The following is a 15,968-nucleotide window of genomic DNA, read 5'->3' on the forward strand; positions in this document are numbered from 1 at the left end:
AGGATCTTGTCAATGATCTCAAGGCAGCTGGGACCATAGTCACCAAGAAAACATTTGGTAACACACTACGCCGTGAAGAACTGAAATCCTGCAGTGCCCGCAAGGTCCCCCTGCTCAAGAAAGCACATATACAGGCCCGTCTGAAGTTTGCCAATGAACATCTGAATGATTCAGAGGAGAACTGGGTGAAAGTGTTGTGGTCAGATGAGACCAAAATTGAGCTCTTTGGCATCAACTCAACTCGCTGTGTTTGGAGGAGGAGGAATGCTGCCTATGACCCCAAGAACACCATCCCCACCGTCAAACATGGAGGTGGAAACATTGTGCTTTGGGGGTGTTTTTCTGCTAAGGGGACAGGACAACTTCACCGCATCAAAGGGACGATGGACAGGTCAATGTACCGTCAAATCTTGGGTGAAAACCTCCTTCCCTCAGCCAGGGCATTGAAAATGGGTCGTGGATGGGTATTCCAGCATGACAATGACCCAAATCACACGGCCAAGGCAACAAAGGAGTGGCTCAAGAAGAAGCACATTAAGGTCCTGGAGTGGCCTAGCCAGTCTCCAGACCTTAATCCCATAGAAAATCTGTGGAGGGAGCTGAAGGTTCGAGTTGCCAAACGTCAGCCTCGAAACTTTAATGACTTGGAGAAGATCTGCAAAGAGGAGTGGGATAAAATCCCTCCTGAGATGTGTGCAAACCTGGTGGCCAACTACAAGAAACGTCTGACCTCTGTGATTGCCAACAATAGTTTTGCCACCAAGTACTAAGTCATGTTTTGCAGAGGGGTCAAATACTTATTTCCCTCATTAAAATGCAAATCAATTTATAACATTTTTGACATGCGTTTTTCTGGATTTTCTTGTTGTTATTCTGTCTCTCACTGTTCAAATAAACCTACCATTAAAATAATAGACTGATCATTTCTTTGTCAGTGGGCAAACGTACAAAATCAGCAGGGGATCAAATAATTTTTTCCCTCACTGTATATATATATATATATATATATATATATATATATATATATATATTTAGCGGGTAGATCAGCTTTAATATTGCAGATAGATTGTAGCTTCCATCAATGTAATTGTCTGCATCACTTCCAATCCATTAACAAATGGAAAGCAGTAAAGGTACAACAAAAACGACATGTATGTTACTATAACATGTGAATCTTCAATTGCACTGGATCCACTTTGTTGCCCCAAGAGTAGCTAGCCTAGGCTGCTACATGGTGAGAACATTTTCACCACTGATGCTGGTGGTGCTGTCCATGGCGCCGAAAGAACATTCTTGCAACTACACATTGATCTACCGCTAGGAGGCGCATGGTACTTAGCAATAACGACGCGGGCGGTACTGATCAAATTCCCTTGGGTTTCAGTACATCTAGCCTGCAGAGTGCACAGCGCAGGGAATTTGTTCTCTCTTGGTCCAATCAGTCTCCACAGCATGCATCAATGGAGTTTAATATTCAATCACATTTTAACTGCAGTCTTTATTACATCAAATATGTGTAATGGGCGCATCCACTCAAACGTTTCGCATGATCCCCTCAAGCTTTTTGTGCACTCCTGTGTAGCCTACTACTGTCGTTTAATGTTCACCCAATGACGGTGCACAAATTAATGGGACAGTAGGCTCGGTTCTCCATTTAAAAAAATACCTTGATGGTTAATTTGGCGAATGCTAAACGGTGATGAAGATTTGGGAGATTTCTATCAGAGTATAATTGTGTACTACCTTTTACTGTAATAACAAAAGCTTACATATTTACAGGAAAGATATTAAAATCATGTTCAGTCAAATGCTGCTTCTCCATGCAATCCGGATGGGCGAGTCACAAACATCTCTATTCCGCCTGTAATGCTTGTCTGTCAGAACAGCGTTGCCCCTTCCCTACCATTTTGCCCTGTCCCATAAGTAGGCTAGCCGTTCACCTGCACAGTGTATTTTTTTTGGAATGTTTTCGTATGCATGTGCGTGCTTGAGCATGTCTGATCCAAATAGATTCCCCGCACGTCAAGCCACCCGTATCTTATAAAACATTCATTAGCGCGCGGTCCCTGATCCAGACCATAAAACATTAATCTTTGAATTCTCTCTCTCTCTCTCTCTCTCTCTCTCTCTCTCTCTCTCTCTCTCTCTCTCGCTCTCTCGCTCGCTCACCGCCCCGCCCTCTCTTTTTTTGCGACCCCCATGCAAACCCATATTGTACCGCACAGGACAGAGCGGCCAATATCCAAACACATTTACATGTACATCGGAATACGGCCAGTTAGAAATCCGACAGGATGTGTACATCAGTAGCCTATCCATGGAGTCCTTTCTGATTTTTCTGTCTCTTTTAGATTTTCCCAATTTTAGAACTTAGAGCTCTTTGTGTGTTTTTTTGTTGCTTGTTGGTGCGTCCTTTTGGAGTGTTGTTCTACGCTCTGCGTTGTGTGTTGGTTGAGAGGTCCCCGTTTGGATATTATACACTCCTTGTCTCGCTCCCACTGGCCCAAATGACTGTGCGCGGTTCCAGCCGGAGACGTTGTTCTCCAGTCGGCTTCAGCAGGGAAACCTCTGGCTAAAGTTTGAATGTAACGGTGACTGGGAGGTCCGTTACTACACAGTGCCCTGGATTTGCAATTATCAATCGATTGCTGAACTGAAGAGCGGATATACAGTCTCCGCAAACAGGCTTCCTCTGCTGGATTTATTCAACTACTGGATTTTTTCAAAAATCATGAAGACCAGTCTTGTTGAGGGTAAGTACACAGACAACATCCCATAAAGTTTATTCTAGGTTACATTGACTAGAATGATGCAGGTACGCGATCGTAAATGAGGACACACCAATAAAATCGAAATCGAGCAATGTCATTGTCCTCCGCATGCTACTACCAACTGGAGAAGGGAACTTGGATGGGAGCGCGCGGAACCCCTAGAAATCAATTGAAGGTTGTTTGGACCATTTGGGCTAAGAGGAAACATTTCTCATTGGATTTCGACTTGGTGAACATAATGCAATTTGACTCAGTGCTTTGTGAAAGAAAAGTTATCATCCTATTTACGCTACTCTTACCTTCATAAAACAATATAAAATAAAATAGTATCTGTTCATCTAGCTCTGACAGTATTGGATCAATAACGTTGAATATGATCATTGAGGGGGATAATTGGTAGGCTTATATTTCCTGTTGGCTATTCATCATTAATTGATTGCCGTAAGACACAACCTCACACCATGAGGGACTTTGACGTTATCAATAAAGATGATATATATCTGACATTCTACCACTAGACTATTTGGCCAAGGGACAGTTGCTTCAGTATCTTTACACACAGTTTGGAATAACAATATGACGGAGCGGATTTAGCAACCTCGCGCCTCGCCCGCATCTTCTATTTTGGCCGTCTGTGCCATGGCCATTAGGAGCTGCTCTTTGATGAAGTCTGCAGATGGTCTGCTTTAATGCTTAGACCAGTCGGATTATATCGCTCTTTTTCCAACTGCTTTACCCATAATTGATGGTTTAGTGGTGGCCTGGGCTATGGCTGTAACCAGTGTGACAACAGAGGGCAATGGGGTTTAGAGGGAAGGTGATTCTTAATGATTGTGGGTCGGGAGAGATCCAGATTTGTGATCATGTAGCAGTAAGATAAATGGCATAATTGGTCGAGGGAGGGGGGCATATCATAACTTCACACACATGCACACACACACGCACACACACACTCGCACGCACGCACGCACACACACGTACAGACAGACAGACAGATCCAAGCCCATTCTGCTTACGCAATATGTTGTGTACACTCCTATGGCCTCATGTTGTTCATTACTGGGCTAAAAACAGAAGATTATAGGAGGAAAGTAGCAGATTACAGTAGACTACAGTGTGTTTGTATTCCACAACTCCAAATCAAACAGGCATGTATTTGTTTATTCCATTTGATATACTCACAGCTGATGCCAATTCATTTGTATCTCATCCCATTTCATTGGCATGTAACATGGAATGCTCCCAAGTGTTCTATGAGCTAAGGTTCATCATTCACTTTCTGTTGTGATCTACAAGTAGGTGTAAAGACACACCAGCAAACGTCTGATGATATTTCAGTGGGGTTGTGCAGTTGTAATTTGTATACCTCAAAGGCCATTAGGCCTACTTTGAATAGATTCATAAATTGGGCTGTCATGTCATGTTTATTAAACTGTCACAGCTAAGGTTTAATGTATTCAATTTCTCATTCAGACAGCATATGATCAAATACCAACTACCTCTCCTGGAATAACACCATTATGTGTATATACAGTATATTTATATTCTGATCTCTGACATTGCTCATTCAGATTTTTCTTAATCTTCTTTATTTTTTTTCTTATTTTTTCTGGATTATGTGTGTATTTTTGTATTAGATTTTTCTAGCTATTACTGCAATGTTGGAGCTAGAAACCCAAGCATTTCGCTACACCTGCGATAATATTTGCAAATCTGTGTACGCAACTAAGAAACATTGATTTGATTTGAGCTGCTGCTCTGGGGCTTCTTTTTTTATTTTCTGTCAAGCAAAGCCAATAGAAGACAAACAAATGGATAAATCCATTATATAGAGCTGAATGCTTTCGTTTCATGAGCTTTGAAACCAAACAATGAGGGCTTTTTTCAATGAGTTATCTTTTGGCAACACTGTGTTTTGGCAACACTGTGCAAGGAAAATATGCCTTTTGCTCTATTTTTGTAAATAGGCTGCTTGAAGTGACAAGATATGAGGAAGCGGGATTAATTGTTTGGAATATTAGAGTTGAAAGAAAGATGGCAGAGAATCATGAATAACAAAATTTGATTAGCATATAAGCTGCATTAGGTATGATCAAACCTCACATAGGTATAAATTCACAATGAGACATGGCAGCTTCTGTATTCTAAAAGGGAATTTGAAATAAATGTCTGTTTGTGTTTGTATGGCCGTGTTTGAGAGGCAGTGGGATAGAGGGAAGAGAGAGAGGGAAGAGATGAGCAAGAGAGAGAGAGAGAGAGAGAGAGAGAGAGAGAGAGAGAGAGAGAGGGAGCGAGAGAGAGAGAGAGAGAGAGAGAGAGAGAGAGAGAGAGAGGTGTTATAGAGATAGAGAGCCTGGAAGGAAAGGGGGAGAGACAAGGGAAGCCGTTATAGAGAGGTGTATGAGAGAGGTGTGTGTGAGAGGTGTGTGTGAGAGGTGTGTGTGAGAGGTTTGTGTGAGAGGTTTGTGTGAGAGCGTGAGAGAGTTTATTATTACCTAGCTCAAATACTATGTGAGTGAATTCTCCTCAATGTTTCCTATTAGAAGAGAATACATTCTGCCAATGTATTAGTCATGCATCTTAAAGCTTTGGAGTGTGCATATTATGAACAATGTGGTTGAGAGACAGAGAGAGAGAGAGAGAGAGAGAGAGAGAGAGAGAGAGCAAGAGAGAGAGAGAAAGAAAGAGAGAGAGAGAGAGAGAGAGAGAGAGAGAGAGAGAGAGAGAGAGAGAGAGAGAGAGAGAGAGAGAGAGAGAGAGAGAGAGAAAGAGATAGAGAGAGATAAAACAAACAAGTTGCCTCCACTCTTTCCCCACCATGCAATGCAGTCCAATGTGGATCAATATAGTGCTGAGAAAAGGTGTTGCATGCGTGTGCTCGGCCAATGAAACAGAGGCAGAACTCTTCCCGTCAGGGTTGAGCTAAACCTCCCAGGGGTCAACTGCAGTCAACAGGATTGTCTTCAGCACAACATATGTTTTGGCATTAAGCTGATACGCAACCCAAGACCCAATTACAGTTGGAGGAAGGAAACACAACACTTTAGCCCGGAAAACTGACTGTGTGCTATATAAAAAATACATGACCAGACTGGCTGTGGCTGGAAAAGATTGGTTGAGTCAACATTGTGTTGGAAAAGATTGGTTGAGTCAATATTGTGTTGGAAAAGATTGGTTGAGTCAACATTGTGTTCTTACTTCCCACGTTATTTCACCAGAGCATTTTTAAACGTAATCACATTCTATCACGTTGCATCAAAGTGCCTTTTTAAATTGAATTTGCTAGATGTCAATGCTCATAGCGTGTGTCTCAATGTAAACCAGGATCTTTCAAGATTTGGTTGATTTCAAATTGAATTCATGTTTGAATGAATTGAAGGTTGATCTGGTGATGTCTTTGCCCAGTGGGAAGTGAGTTTTCTACAATAGCTTGTGGAATGTAGGATCTTATTTTGAGCCAGTTTGCTACAGCAGGAAAATAATACTGCAGCAACGTGTAATGTGAATTATTATGTGGATTATAATGAATGGACATTTTTTGTAGGGGTTGATGCATTTGTCGTTAGGGAAAATCAAATCTGACATTTAAAAGTGGAACTTACAAACATTTAAACCTTGAATAAATTACACGTTTGCATTTCCTGCTATGCAGGAAAATTCTCAGCAACAAAAGAATGATCAAATTATGATCCTACATCTGTACAACAACCATGTACTAGTGCGGTATAAGTGCAGTCAACCCTGATGAAAGCTACATGCCAGTGGGTTCAACAATAAAGAAGCACTTTTGAAGTTAACTTCCGTTGTCCTGCAAGAGTGGCTGAGTATTTTCTTCAGCTTGCTCTTGTGTTTGTGCACCTTGGCTGTAAAGCAAGGTAAAAACAAGTATTCTTCTTTCCTTTTTTCAAGTACGGTATTCAACAGATTTTTATAGCTCTTAAATTGACACCATCTGAGTGAATCCTTCTTCAAAGTCTTTGATGGCTATAATACAGTGGAGATTGCTGAGGGGAGGACAGCTCGTCATAATGGCTGGAACGGAGCAAATGGAATGGCATCAAACACCTGGAAACCATGTGTTTGATGTATTTGATACCATTCCACTGAATCCGCTCCAGCCATTACCACGAGCCCATCCTCCCAAATGAAGGAGCCACCAACCTCCTGTGCTATAATAGACGAAACACAAGGTGACAATGAACGGTTAAAGGCAGCGGGTGGCAATTTCCCAACGATTGTACATTGATGTCGCTCGTTCTTCTTTGGGGTGTGTCTGAGCATTAAGGTCAAGTGTCTTTAAATGTGACCTAAATCTTGAGTAACAGCATCACATTCGACACCAGAGACCTCCTTCTCCCAATGTGCCTAAATGGCCAGCAAGATGATACCCTCCCATATGGAATACCCTTGGTCCTAGACGTGTGCAGGAGGTCGTAGTTAGTGGCTAGTTTTGGATTGCATTGGTAGAAAGTCTCTGCAGATTGGCAATCTTAAGGGTGATGGTTGCATCCGAAATGGCACTCTATTCCCTATATAGTGCACTATAGGCCCTGGTCAAAAGTAGTGCACTATATAGGGAATAGGGTGCCATTTGCGACACAGCCAATGTTCAGTGAATCCTGATGAGCACCAGTTCTTCAGGGGAACCCTTTTAATTGGTTCAGCAGGCTAGCCCTCATGAATCGCAGTGTTGTTGTATACACACAGAGAGAGAGAGAGAGAGAGAGAGAGAGGCCCCAGAACCATCCTGTAGGTTAGCCCATGTCTTCCAAACCCGTCATTACTAATCAGTAGACAGAGACTAAGAGGATAAACGAAGAAAATTATATTTGTTTATGCGGAAGAAAAACCAAAGGCTGAACTGAGAAAATGGAATATGAAATTCATGCAGATTATAGGGTTCTAATCCCCTCTTTGGGTTATAGCCTGACTGTTGGAATTTAGAATTTGGAAGGGACAACTTGAATTAGAATTTCCAGGATGCTACAGCCTATGAGAAATGACGTGCCTCCCTCGACTGACCGACATAGGTCATACAATATAAGACTTGGCTGTTTCTTCTGGGTAGGGCCAATATCCTGTCCAAGCACCGGGCTGAAAATTCAGTTACACAACGCTGGTGGCGCATTCATTTGTGTGCTTAAAAACTCCACTCTAACATAAACGGTATCATAATCTTTTAAAGAAGCCTACTCATGGCAGGCAAGATCAAACATCAACAGTAACATCGTGAAATATTAGGACCCACGTCACATACAGTACAAGGGACCGTATGCAGAACAGATGCTCAGTTTAGATATGATACATTATACAGCCAACAAACCGAGTAACCACACGAACGCCCCTGGGGCAATCCACTACGTCACTATCTCCAGCAGGAGCGCAACTTTGGTTTTAGAAGTGGGGGGGGGGACATAAACATATATTTGTATTATTATTATTTTTATCCAGTCGGATAAACACTCCAAACAGCCTACCCGACCGCTTGGAGGAATCTGCATGGTCCTAAAGCACACCCTTGCCTAGTTTTGTATCACATTCCAATAATACAACTGGGGGGGGGATGGAAATGCAATTTCAGAATGTGGGGGGACATATCCCCCCGGCCCCAGTGAAAATTGCGCCCCTGATCTCCAGTATCCATCACATATTTTTAATCTGATGCTCCTCTCACTGTATTGCTCTATCAGATATGTGTGTATACATAGGTGGATGGCTCTGTGAGCTAGCTAACTGACGGGACGGGCCATCTCGTTTTCCCGATATGCCTAGCCACTCTCAGGGGCTTCGGCAGAGCAGAGGACTATCTGACATCTGACACACAGAGTTAATACGATGTTATCGGTACTGGCATGAGCTAGATACAGTAGAGTCCCATGTCAACTAAATCAACGCTCTCTGCCACATTGGGTTAATAGTGTGTTCTATACTGGCATGAGGCACGCACAATGTCAAGTAAAGTATAACCATCCCTATCAGGATCGACCAGTGCATGTGTTGGTCCTCCCATGAAAGTTCTGACACAGTCCTGGGTCCTGTGTACTGGCACAAGGCACACACAGTAGAGTACCGTGTCAACCCTATCTGACAGGTTCCAAGTCAAGTCAAGTCCCTCTGTATATACTGTACTGTTTTACACCTGCTGTATCCTGTGTATGTGACAAATAAACATTGAAACTTTAAACTTGAAGTCGTACAGGCCTGAATAGAATGACCGTTGCATGTGCTGGTGTATACCGTGTAACTTGGGTGGTTTAATCTATCTGGGCCCAATTTAACACAGCTAGTTAATGCTGTGTAGTACCGTTTCATGTCCACGAAGTTAACCCTATCTGACACAGAGGGTTAAAGCTGTGTAGTACTGTACTATGTCCATGAAGTTAACCCTATCTGACACAGAGGGTTTAAGCTGTGTAGTACTGTACTATGTCCATGAAGTTAACCCTATCTGACACAGAGGGTTAATGCTATGGCACGAGCACATCCAACACAATGACAAGTCAAGTCAACCCTATGGTGACCGAACGCTGCATATCCTGTTGTATATACTTCTCATGATGATGGGTGTGTTTCAGAGCGCCGGTGCAATCGGTTCGGTTTGTGACGCTGATTATGCCACAATGGAGGGGCTGACTGATGGCCCTAGTAAATTGTTAATCAGACGGAGAAGAAGGCAGCTCTTAAATTAGACGGTTGAACGGCGCCTTTGTCAGGCTGATGACTCAGTCGGCACGTAGCCAAGCGCTGATCCTTCTCTCGTCAGTCTGGGTATACTTTCCTGCCTTTTTTGTAGCCATACTGGCCTGGTACTTTAGATCACAATGGTGGAGGTTAGGACAGAGGTTAGGTAGAACTGAGCCTAGATGATTTGTAAAGAGGAGGAAGTAACTACAGTGTAACTAGACCCCACAAACTATAGCAGAGGGTTCAAATACAGGCCTTGAGGTCTGTAACACTGCTGGGTTTCATCTTTGCCAGTGGTGTACATCCTGGTGAGTTGACTCTAGTTCAGTCAATAAAATTACAATCAATCAACTACCAGGGAGGAAATAAAACCAGCAGTACTGTAGACCTAAAGGCCCGGGTTTGAACACCCCCTGTTCTACAGCAATGTTTGATCCAGACAGAGCCCCCCAGACAGAGTATATGGTGCCCTTCATATCTGATCGATCATGTTTATTGATCAGTCATAACAAAGATATGGTCACGATACCGATCATGGTTTATATGTGTCAATCTCAGTTTGTTATGATGGAAACATATGTTAATGGCTGAGTGTTAGTGGTCAGCTGGAGAGGTTTTCCATTTCTAATATCAGAGTTGACCTGCTTCGACAAGCTCTGAGTCTTTGGATGCTGGTTGTGTTTTATTAGCTGAAATGTTTCCAGCAACAAGAAGGCTGTGAAGTGATGATTAGCCTAGATCTGATAGGGAACGGATTAAGGGAAAGAACTCAAACAGTTTTTCTCTCCAGAAAGATAGATATTCATAGATATATTTCTGGCAGTGATCATCTCATTAGTATTGAGTGAAAACGTTGGTCTCTCTCTCTGAATTCCTCTGATCTACCGCCTCTATTTTGCATGAGTTGCTACTGGAAAAAATAAAGAGACCAATGGTGAATCTTTTCTTTTACAATCCTGTGATCTTTGTTCAAAGAACTCTGCACTTTTCTAGTGGTTCTATTCTATTCATTCTTAGAACCTTCCTGTTCTGTGTTCTATTCATCTTCATTCAAAATGAAGTTCAAAAGATCACTTAAAAGGGGGGTTCTTGACTTGCATATATTGCTGCATATATATATATATTTTTTCTCTCGTGAAGAACACATTCATTTCTGTATGCTGATTTCTTCTATCACGCTTTTAAAAAGGTAGCTTTCAAGTCTCTAGACCTAAACTCTGACAGATGAGCGGAAAGAGAGATACAGAGAGACACTGGAAATAAATTGATAGAACAATGGATAGATGCTCAGCTTGAATGAATAGAATCACATTGCAATGCAGTGGAGGAGATTGGCGATGTGTTTCTGCTCCCTGAGCGTTGTTGGTAGTGCACAGCTGAAATATGTATGGTAAGCCCTTCAAAGGAAATAGCATTTCAGGCCGTCACTCTGCTGCTCTGGGGAAATGTATCTGTTATAGGACTGAAAGCCCATTCTGTGGGAGGGAGCAACAGCAAAATATAGACGCCAGTATCTTTCAAACAAGAATTCCCATTTCCACCAACTGATAAATAACTTTCTTTAGCTGGGCTGAATGTCTTCAATAATACTATTTCGGAGGGAATCAAGGAATAGTTTATGATGGAGAATGGTGTAGATGGAGTTTACTAAATGCACAAACTAAATGCAATACTAGAAGTTCTGTGACACTTCTTCTCAACAATGCCACTATGGATAAAGTGGTGATTGAAATGGATGTATAAATGCGTGTATAGTTAAAGTAGCCTATAACTCCAAGAAGAGCAGCCTGCAGGAGAAAGAATCTTGGTGCAGTTGATAGGAATATTTCCCTCACATCAACAAACAAGATAGTTTCAATTCTATTAACCTCAGTAGGGATGACTGAATACTGATTGTGTTGATAAAAAGACGATCAAAACCTAGTATTGAAGTGTAATGAATGAAGTCAGATTATGTCAACAGTAATCCAGCCCAGTCATCACAAAGGAAATCTGATTTCATATGTTTGTGTGATATTGGTACCATTAGAATTACAGATTTATAGGATCTCTATGTTGGATATACGAAACAGATGCATTATATAAGGAAGCAAACACCAGCTCCAATTTAAAGGCACAATCCATAATTAGTTTTTCAGCCAAATGGCAGCCCTTCCACTTGGTTTATTATAAAGCTCCATGAATGAGATCAGTCCGTGAGAACAACGTTGTTTTAACCATATTGTTATAAGGCAGTTGTACTAAGCTCGAGAGGCATATATTATTTTCCTCAAGAATATAATAGGTATTGTTAATCGAATTGAGCATTGAAGAGGTGTAAATATTGCAGATTGTACCTTTAAATGTTTCATCAGTGTTGAGAGATGTCCAAGTGAATCAGTTTCTATTGTGCGTCTTCTGAGAAGCCTAAAGTAGGTTACCCTTCTTAGAATGTACATCTGACAAGTGCAGCCAGACTCCCTTTGCCCCTTCGGTGTGTATGCTGTATAACACTCTCTCTCTCTTCTTCTCTCTTTCCCTCATGCTACCTTTCTCTCTTTCTCTCCTTCACTGTCTCTCTCACTCAACGCGCTCTCTCCCTCCTTCTCTGTCTCTGTCTCTGTCTCTCTCTCTCTCTCTCTCTCTCTCTCTCTCTCTCTCTCTCTCTCTCTCTCTCTCTCTCTCTCTCTCTCTCTCTCTCTCTCTCCCTCCCTCCCTTAGGTGTAAAGGCTGATTATCTAGTGTAGATATCAGGACATGCCAAATTAAATGTGACCGCAGCCACCATGCCAGACCATCCATTATAATGATATCAGTAATCTGGTGTGCTCAGGGGGAGGTGCGGGGACGAGGAGGGATCATAGGGGATCTCTTTCAATAGGCCTGATGGCTTGGCTGGCAGGAGAGCATGCAACCAGAGCTGTGGCTTTTCCATCATCAGATAAGATGGTGTGTGTGTTGTGTTCACATTGACCTCATGTCATCACCTCACCCATGGATCCCATCCATGGCCTGGCCAGAGTCAGATCACATCCAACATCACTTCCAACCCAGCATGGCAAAGCTGCTGGTTGTATTAACGTCATTTCAGCTTTGCCCTCTGCATGGGAACCAATGGCCAGGTCTTCCTGACCCGAAGCCTGGGTCATGATGAACCCTGGTCCAGTTCAACAGCTTTGTCGGAACATGATTATGAACATGATCTTGTGTGTCTGTTTTAAGCCATTTCCATGTGTGTGTGTTCGTGTGTGCCTGCATGTGAGTGTGTGTGTGTGTGTGAGTGTCTGTGTGTGTGAGTGTGTTTGTGGGCTTCATGACATGCTGTGTGGGATTATTTAGATTATTCTTCATTTTGCAGTCTGTGTGTGATGATGATGCTGGAAGAATCGATCTAATGAGAGCAGAGATTCAGAGGAGATGTCTGGGTGGCATGCTCAGTTATTCATACCGCTAATCAGAATCGGAACTTGTTTTTGCCTGTTCACTTGTTTGTTCATGTTACGAGTAAATCCAATCATCGCAGCAACTAACTTGACTGAGAAAGACAAGCGCTGCCAAAACTTTATCTCCTCCCAGTAAACAATGCTCCAAATGCCGGGGGAAAAATAAATTGTCGGAAATTAATCCTGATGATACATCATGCATGCTGTTGGATGGTAGTGTCCCCTAAACATTCTGGATTCCCGGAAACCAATGCAATCATTGCAGACATGACTTCAGATATAGCTTATTCAAAGAAAATGACCAGTGCTTTATCATCTGACTACCTTTTTTCATAATTCAAGTAATCAACTTAATTCTACTATATATAATTCACTTAAACTATTATTATGTGAGATTCAGATTTAATGCTGTTGACTTATCATTGTAATTAGTCAGCTAGCCTTACAAAACAGCTGATATTCTCTGTTCTGAGAGATGCTTGGTCTTGTAGAACATTCTGGCGGTTTCCAATGAATCTTTCAGCGGTTGTGCCATGGGTAATTGACAGGTTATGTTTTCTCTCTCTCCATCGCTCCCCGGGAAGGTATTAGAATATTGAGTTCCGTGCCTGACTGTGAAGCAATTCCCATCATGCCTTTAAGAGGCAGTGCTTGGTGGCCTGCCCGGCGGCACACCGTTCTACACCACAGAGAAATGTGAGCCAGGATAGACAGCATGCATGCACCACCTCTTGTCCCTCCCTTCTTTCACACTGACAGGCATGCATGTGTGCCTGCACACTGACTCACACACGGGTTAGGCGGTAGAGTAGAGAGAGCATATTGTCAGAAGGAGGTGCATACCATAGGCATCATGTTGGCATCTCCCACTGCCCCTATGTGTCAGGAAAAACACCATGATAGAAAGAGATGTTTTCATGTGTTGACTCCTCAGGAGAAACACCATGAAAGAGGCACCCTCCTCTGTGTGATAAAGGTGCTATGGACTCACTGTTCAGTTTATTTTTAGGTTTACACTTTTACACTTATAGTAATTTAGCATATGCTCTTATCCAGAGCGACTTACAGGAGCAATTAGGGCTAAGTGCCTTGCTCAAGGGCACATCGACAGATGTTTCACCTAGCTTAGGGATTCGAACAGGCTACCTTTCGGTTACTGGCCCAACATTCCTATCCACTAGGCTACCTGCCGGCTTCGCTCTCTGTTTTCTTGGTGTTTATCCAGCTACCGGAGCAGGGCAGCACAGGTCACCTTCATTTAGAGGTTCTGTTTCTGCCCACACTGAGGCCCTGCCATTTGTGTTTCTAAACTGAGGGGTGGGAGTTTGGGTTTTTAGTTATGTGGTAAGGGCCTCCATACAAAAGCCTGGGTGGTTTTGGGGGCGGTTAAAACACAATTCAAATTATTCAGTAGCAGTTAAGTACATTTGCCCCTAAAAACGTCATTAGACATTTGATGTCAATGTTAACAAATCAAATCAAATCAAATGTTATTGGTTACATACACATGTTTAGCAGATGTTATTGCAGGTGTAGAGAAATGCTTGTGCTTCTAGCTCCAATAGTGCAGTAATGCGGAAGCCGAGATTGAGAAGTGCTGCTTTAATTTCCCATAAATCAATGCTTGTTGCTTTTCGCTGAAACAGTTTCAGAGGCCCAACCCCCTTATAATATCAATGGTGCTGGCCTGCATTGAGTGGAATATCACTCTACATTAAAAACCATCAGCACCCATTAGCTCCATCATCCAGTGTGAATAGAGCTCACCACTGACTGGGCCGGCCATCATCCAGCAAATGGATAAATGATAGACTAGAAACTACATTACTTATGAGGGCTAGAGCAGTAAAGGTTCTGCTATCAACACCATCAGGATCTGAAAGAGTTTCTGCTGAGCAAAAGGAGCAAAAAGATCTGGGCACTTATTCATTAAGTGTCTCAGCGTAAGAGTGCTGATCTAGGATCAGGTCCCCCCTCTTTTATTCATTACGATCTGAAAAGGAAAACTGATACTAGGTCAGCACACCTAATCTGATGCCCTGTTCATTCTGCTATGAGAAAATAACCAAACTCCCCATCGATAGATAATGTCTATGTTTTGTCTTGCTTTAATGAGAGGGTATAACCTTTCATCATCAGGATCAAACTGACGTTGAAACAGCTCCTCTGAAAAGGATCCCATTGTCAATAGTTTGGCACATTAATTACATTCCATTATCACTGGTATGAATAATCATTTGATATGGCCTGTCTGAGTTGCTGCCTCGCTGGCTGGCTGTTACAGGCTTTTCATTTGTTATAATTGGATAGATTCATCTGGTATATTATCACCGCCATCTCCATACAAAATACAATCCCAATGCACCATCTCTTTAGACAAACGTCGAGGGCCATAGCTATACATATTAGAAACATATTACCATATAACGACTCATCGGTCACTTAGCGGCAAACCGGCTACCTTTAACGGCTAATTAAAGCTATTAAAGAGAGCGTGAGCTGATGCGTTTTCTACGCTAGATCATGGAAACACAGCGTCTCCTTTTAGTCCCAGGTCAAGATGAGAGTAATTAACTGAGTATTAAAGTCTCAGTGTGATGCGATGTGACGTTGGTTGGTTTAACAGCTCTCTCTCAGAGTGGATAGATGGAGGACGGGCCGGGCTTCTGAGCGCTGATAGAGAAACAGGATGCGTCCCAAATGGCACCCTATTCCCTATATAGAGAACTACTTTTGACCAAGGCCCTTAGGGCTTTGGTCAAAAGTGGTGCTCTATTTAGGGAATAGGGTGCCATTTGGGGAGAAACCGAGGAGAGGAGAAAGCTTATGGAGTGGTTCCCACACTTTAATTTTAAGCTCTACTTGAGGATCCTTGAAAAATCAGGCACGCATGTCTCTCTCTCTCTCTCTCGCTCTCGCTCTCCCTCTCTCTCGCTCTCTCTCTCTCTTACTCTCTCTCTCTCTCTCTCTCTGTTGCCCGACTCCGTAATGACACAAAGTCGAGGCGTGCGTAAAGCATTTAGCTAATGACTGAGAGAGAGAGAGAGAGAGAGAGAGAGAGAGAGAGAGAGAGAGAGAGAGAGAGAGAGGG

At 42.6% G+C, this 15,968-nt stretch overlaps 1 protein-coding gene across 1 annotated transcript in view; it reads left to right on the forward strand.

Annotated features, from left to right (window-relative positions):
* Window positions 1-2,206: 2,206 nt before the first annotated feature.
* Window positions 2,207-15,968, forward strand: part of LOC121530768 (reticulon-4 receptor-like) — a 76,546-nt gene continuing 62,784 nt past the window's right edge. Inside the window, exon 1 of the mRNA XM_041835993.2 lies at window positions 2,207-2,753. Coding sequence (XP_041691927.2) covers window positions 2,732-2,753 — 22 coding nt within the window. The 5' untranslated portion in view covers window positions 2,207-2,731. The remainder of the gene's footprint in view (window positions 2,754-15,968) is intronic.

The sequence above is a fragment of the Coregonus clupeaformis genome, chromosome 18 (assembly GCF_020615455.1).
Source record: "Coregonus clupeaformis isolate EN_2021a chromosome 18, ASM2061545v1, whole genome shotgun sequence".
Classification (NCBI taxonomy): Eukaryota; Metazoa; Chordata; class Actinopteri; order Salmoniformes; family Salmonidae; genus Coregonus; species Coregonus clupeaformis.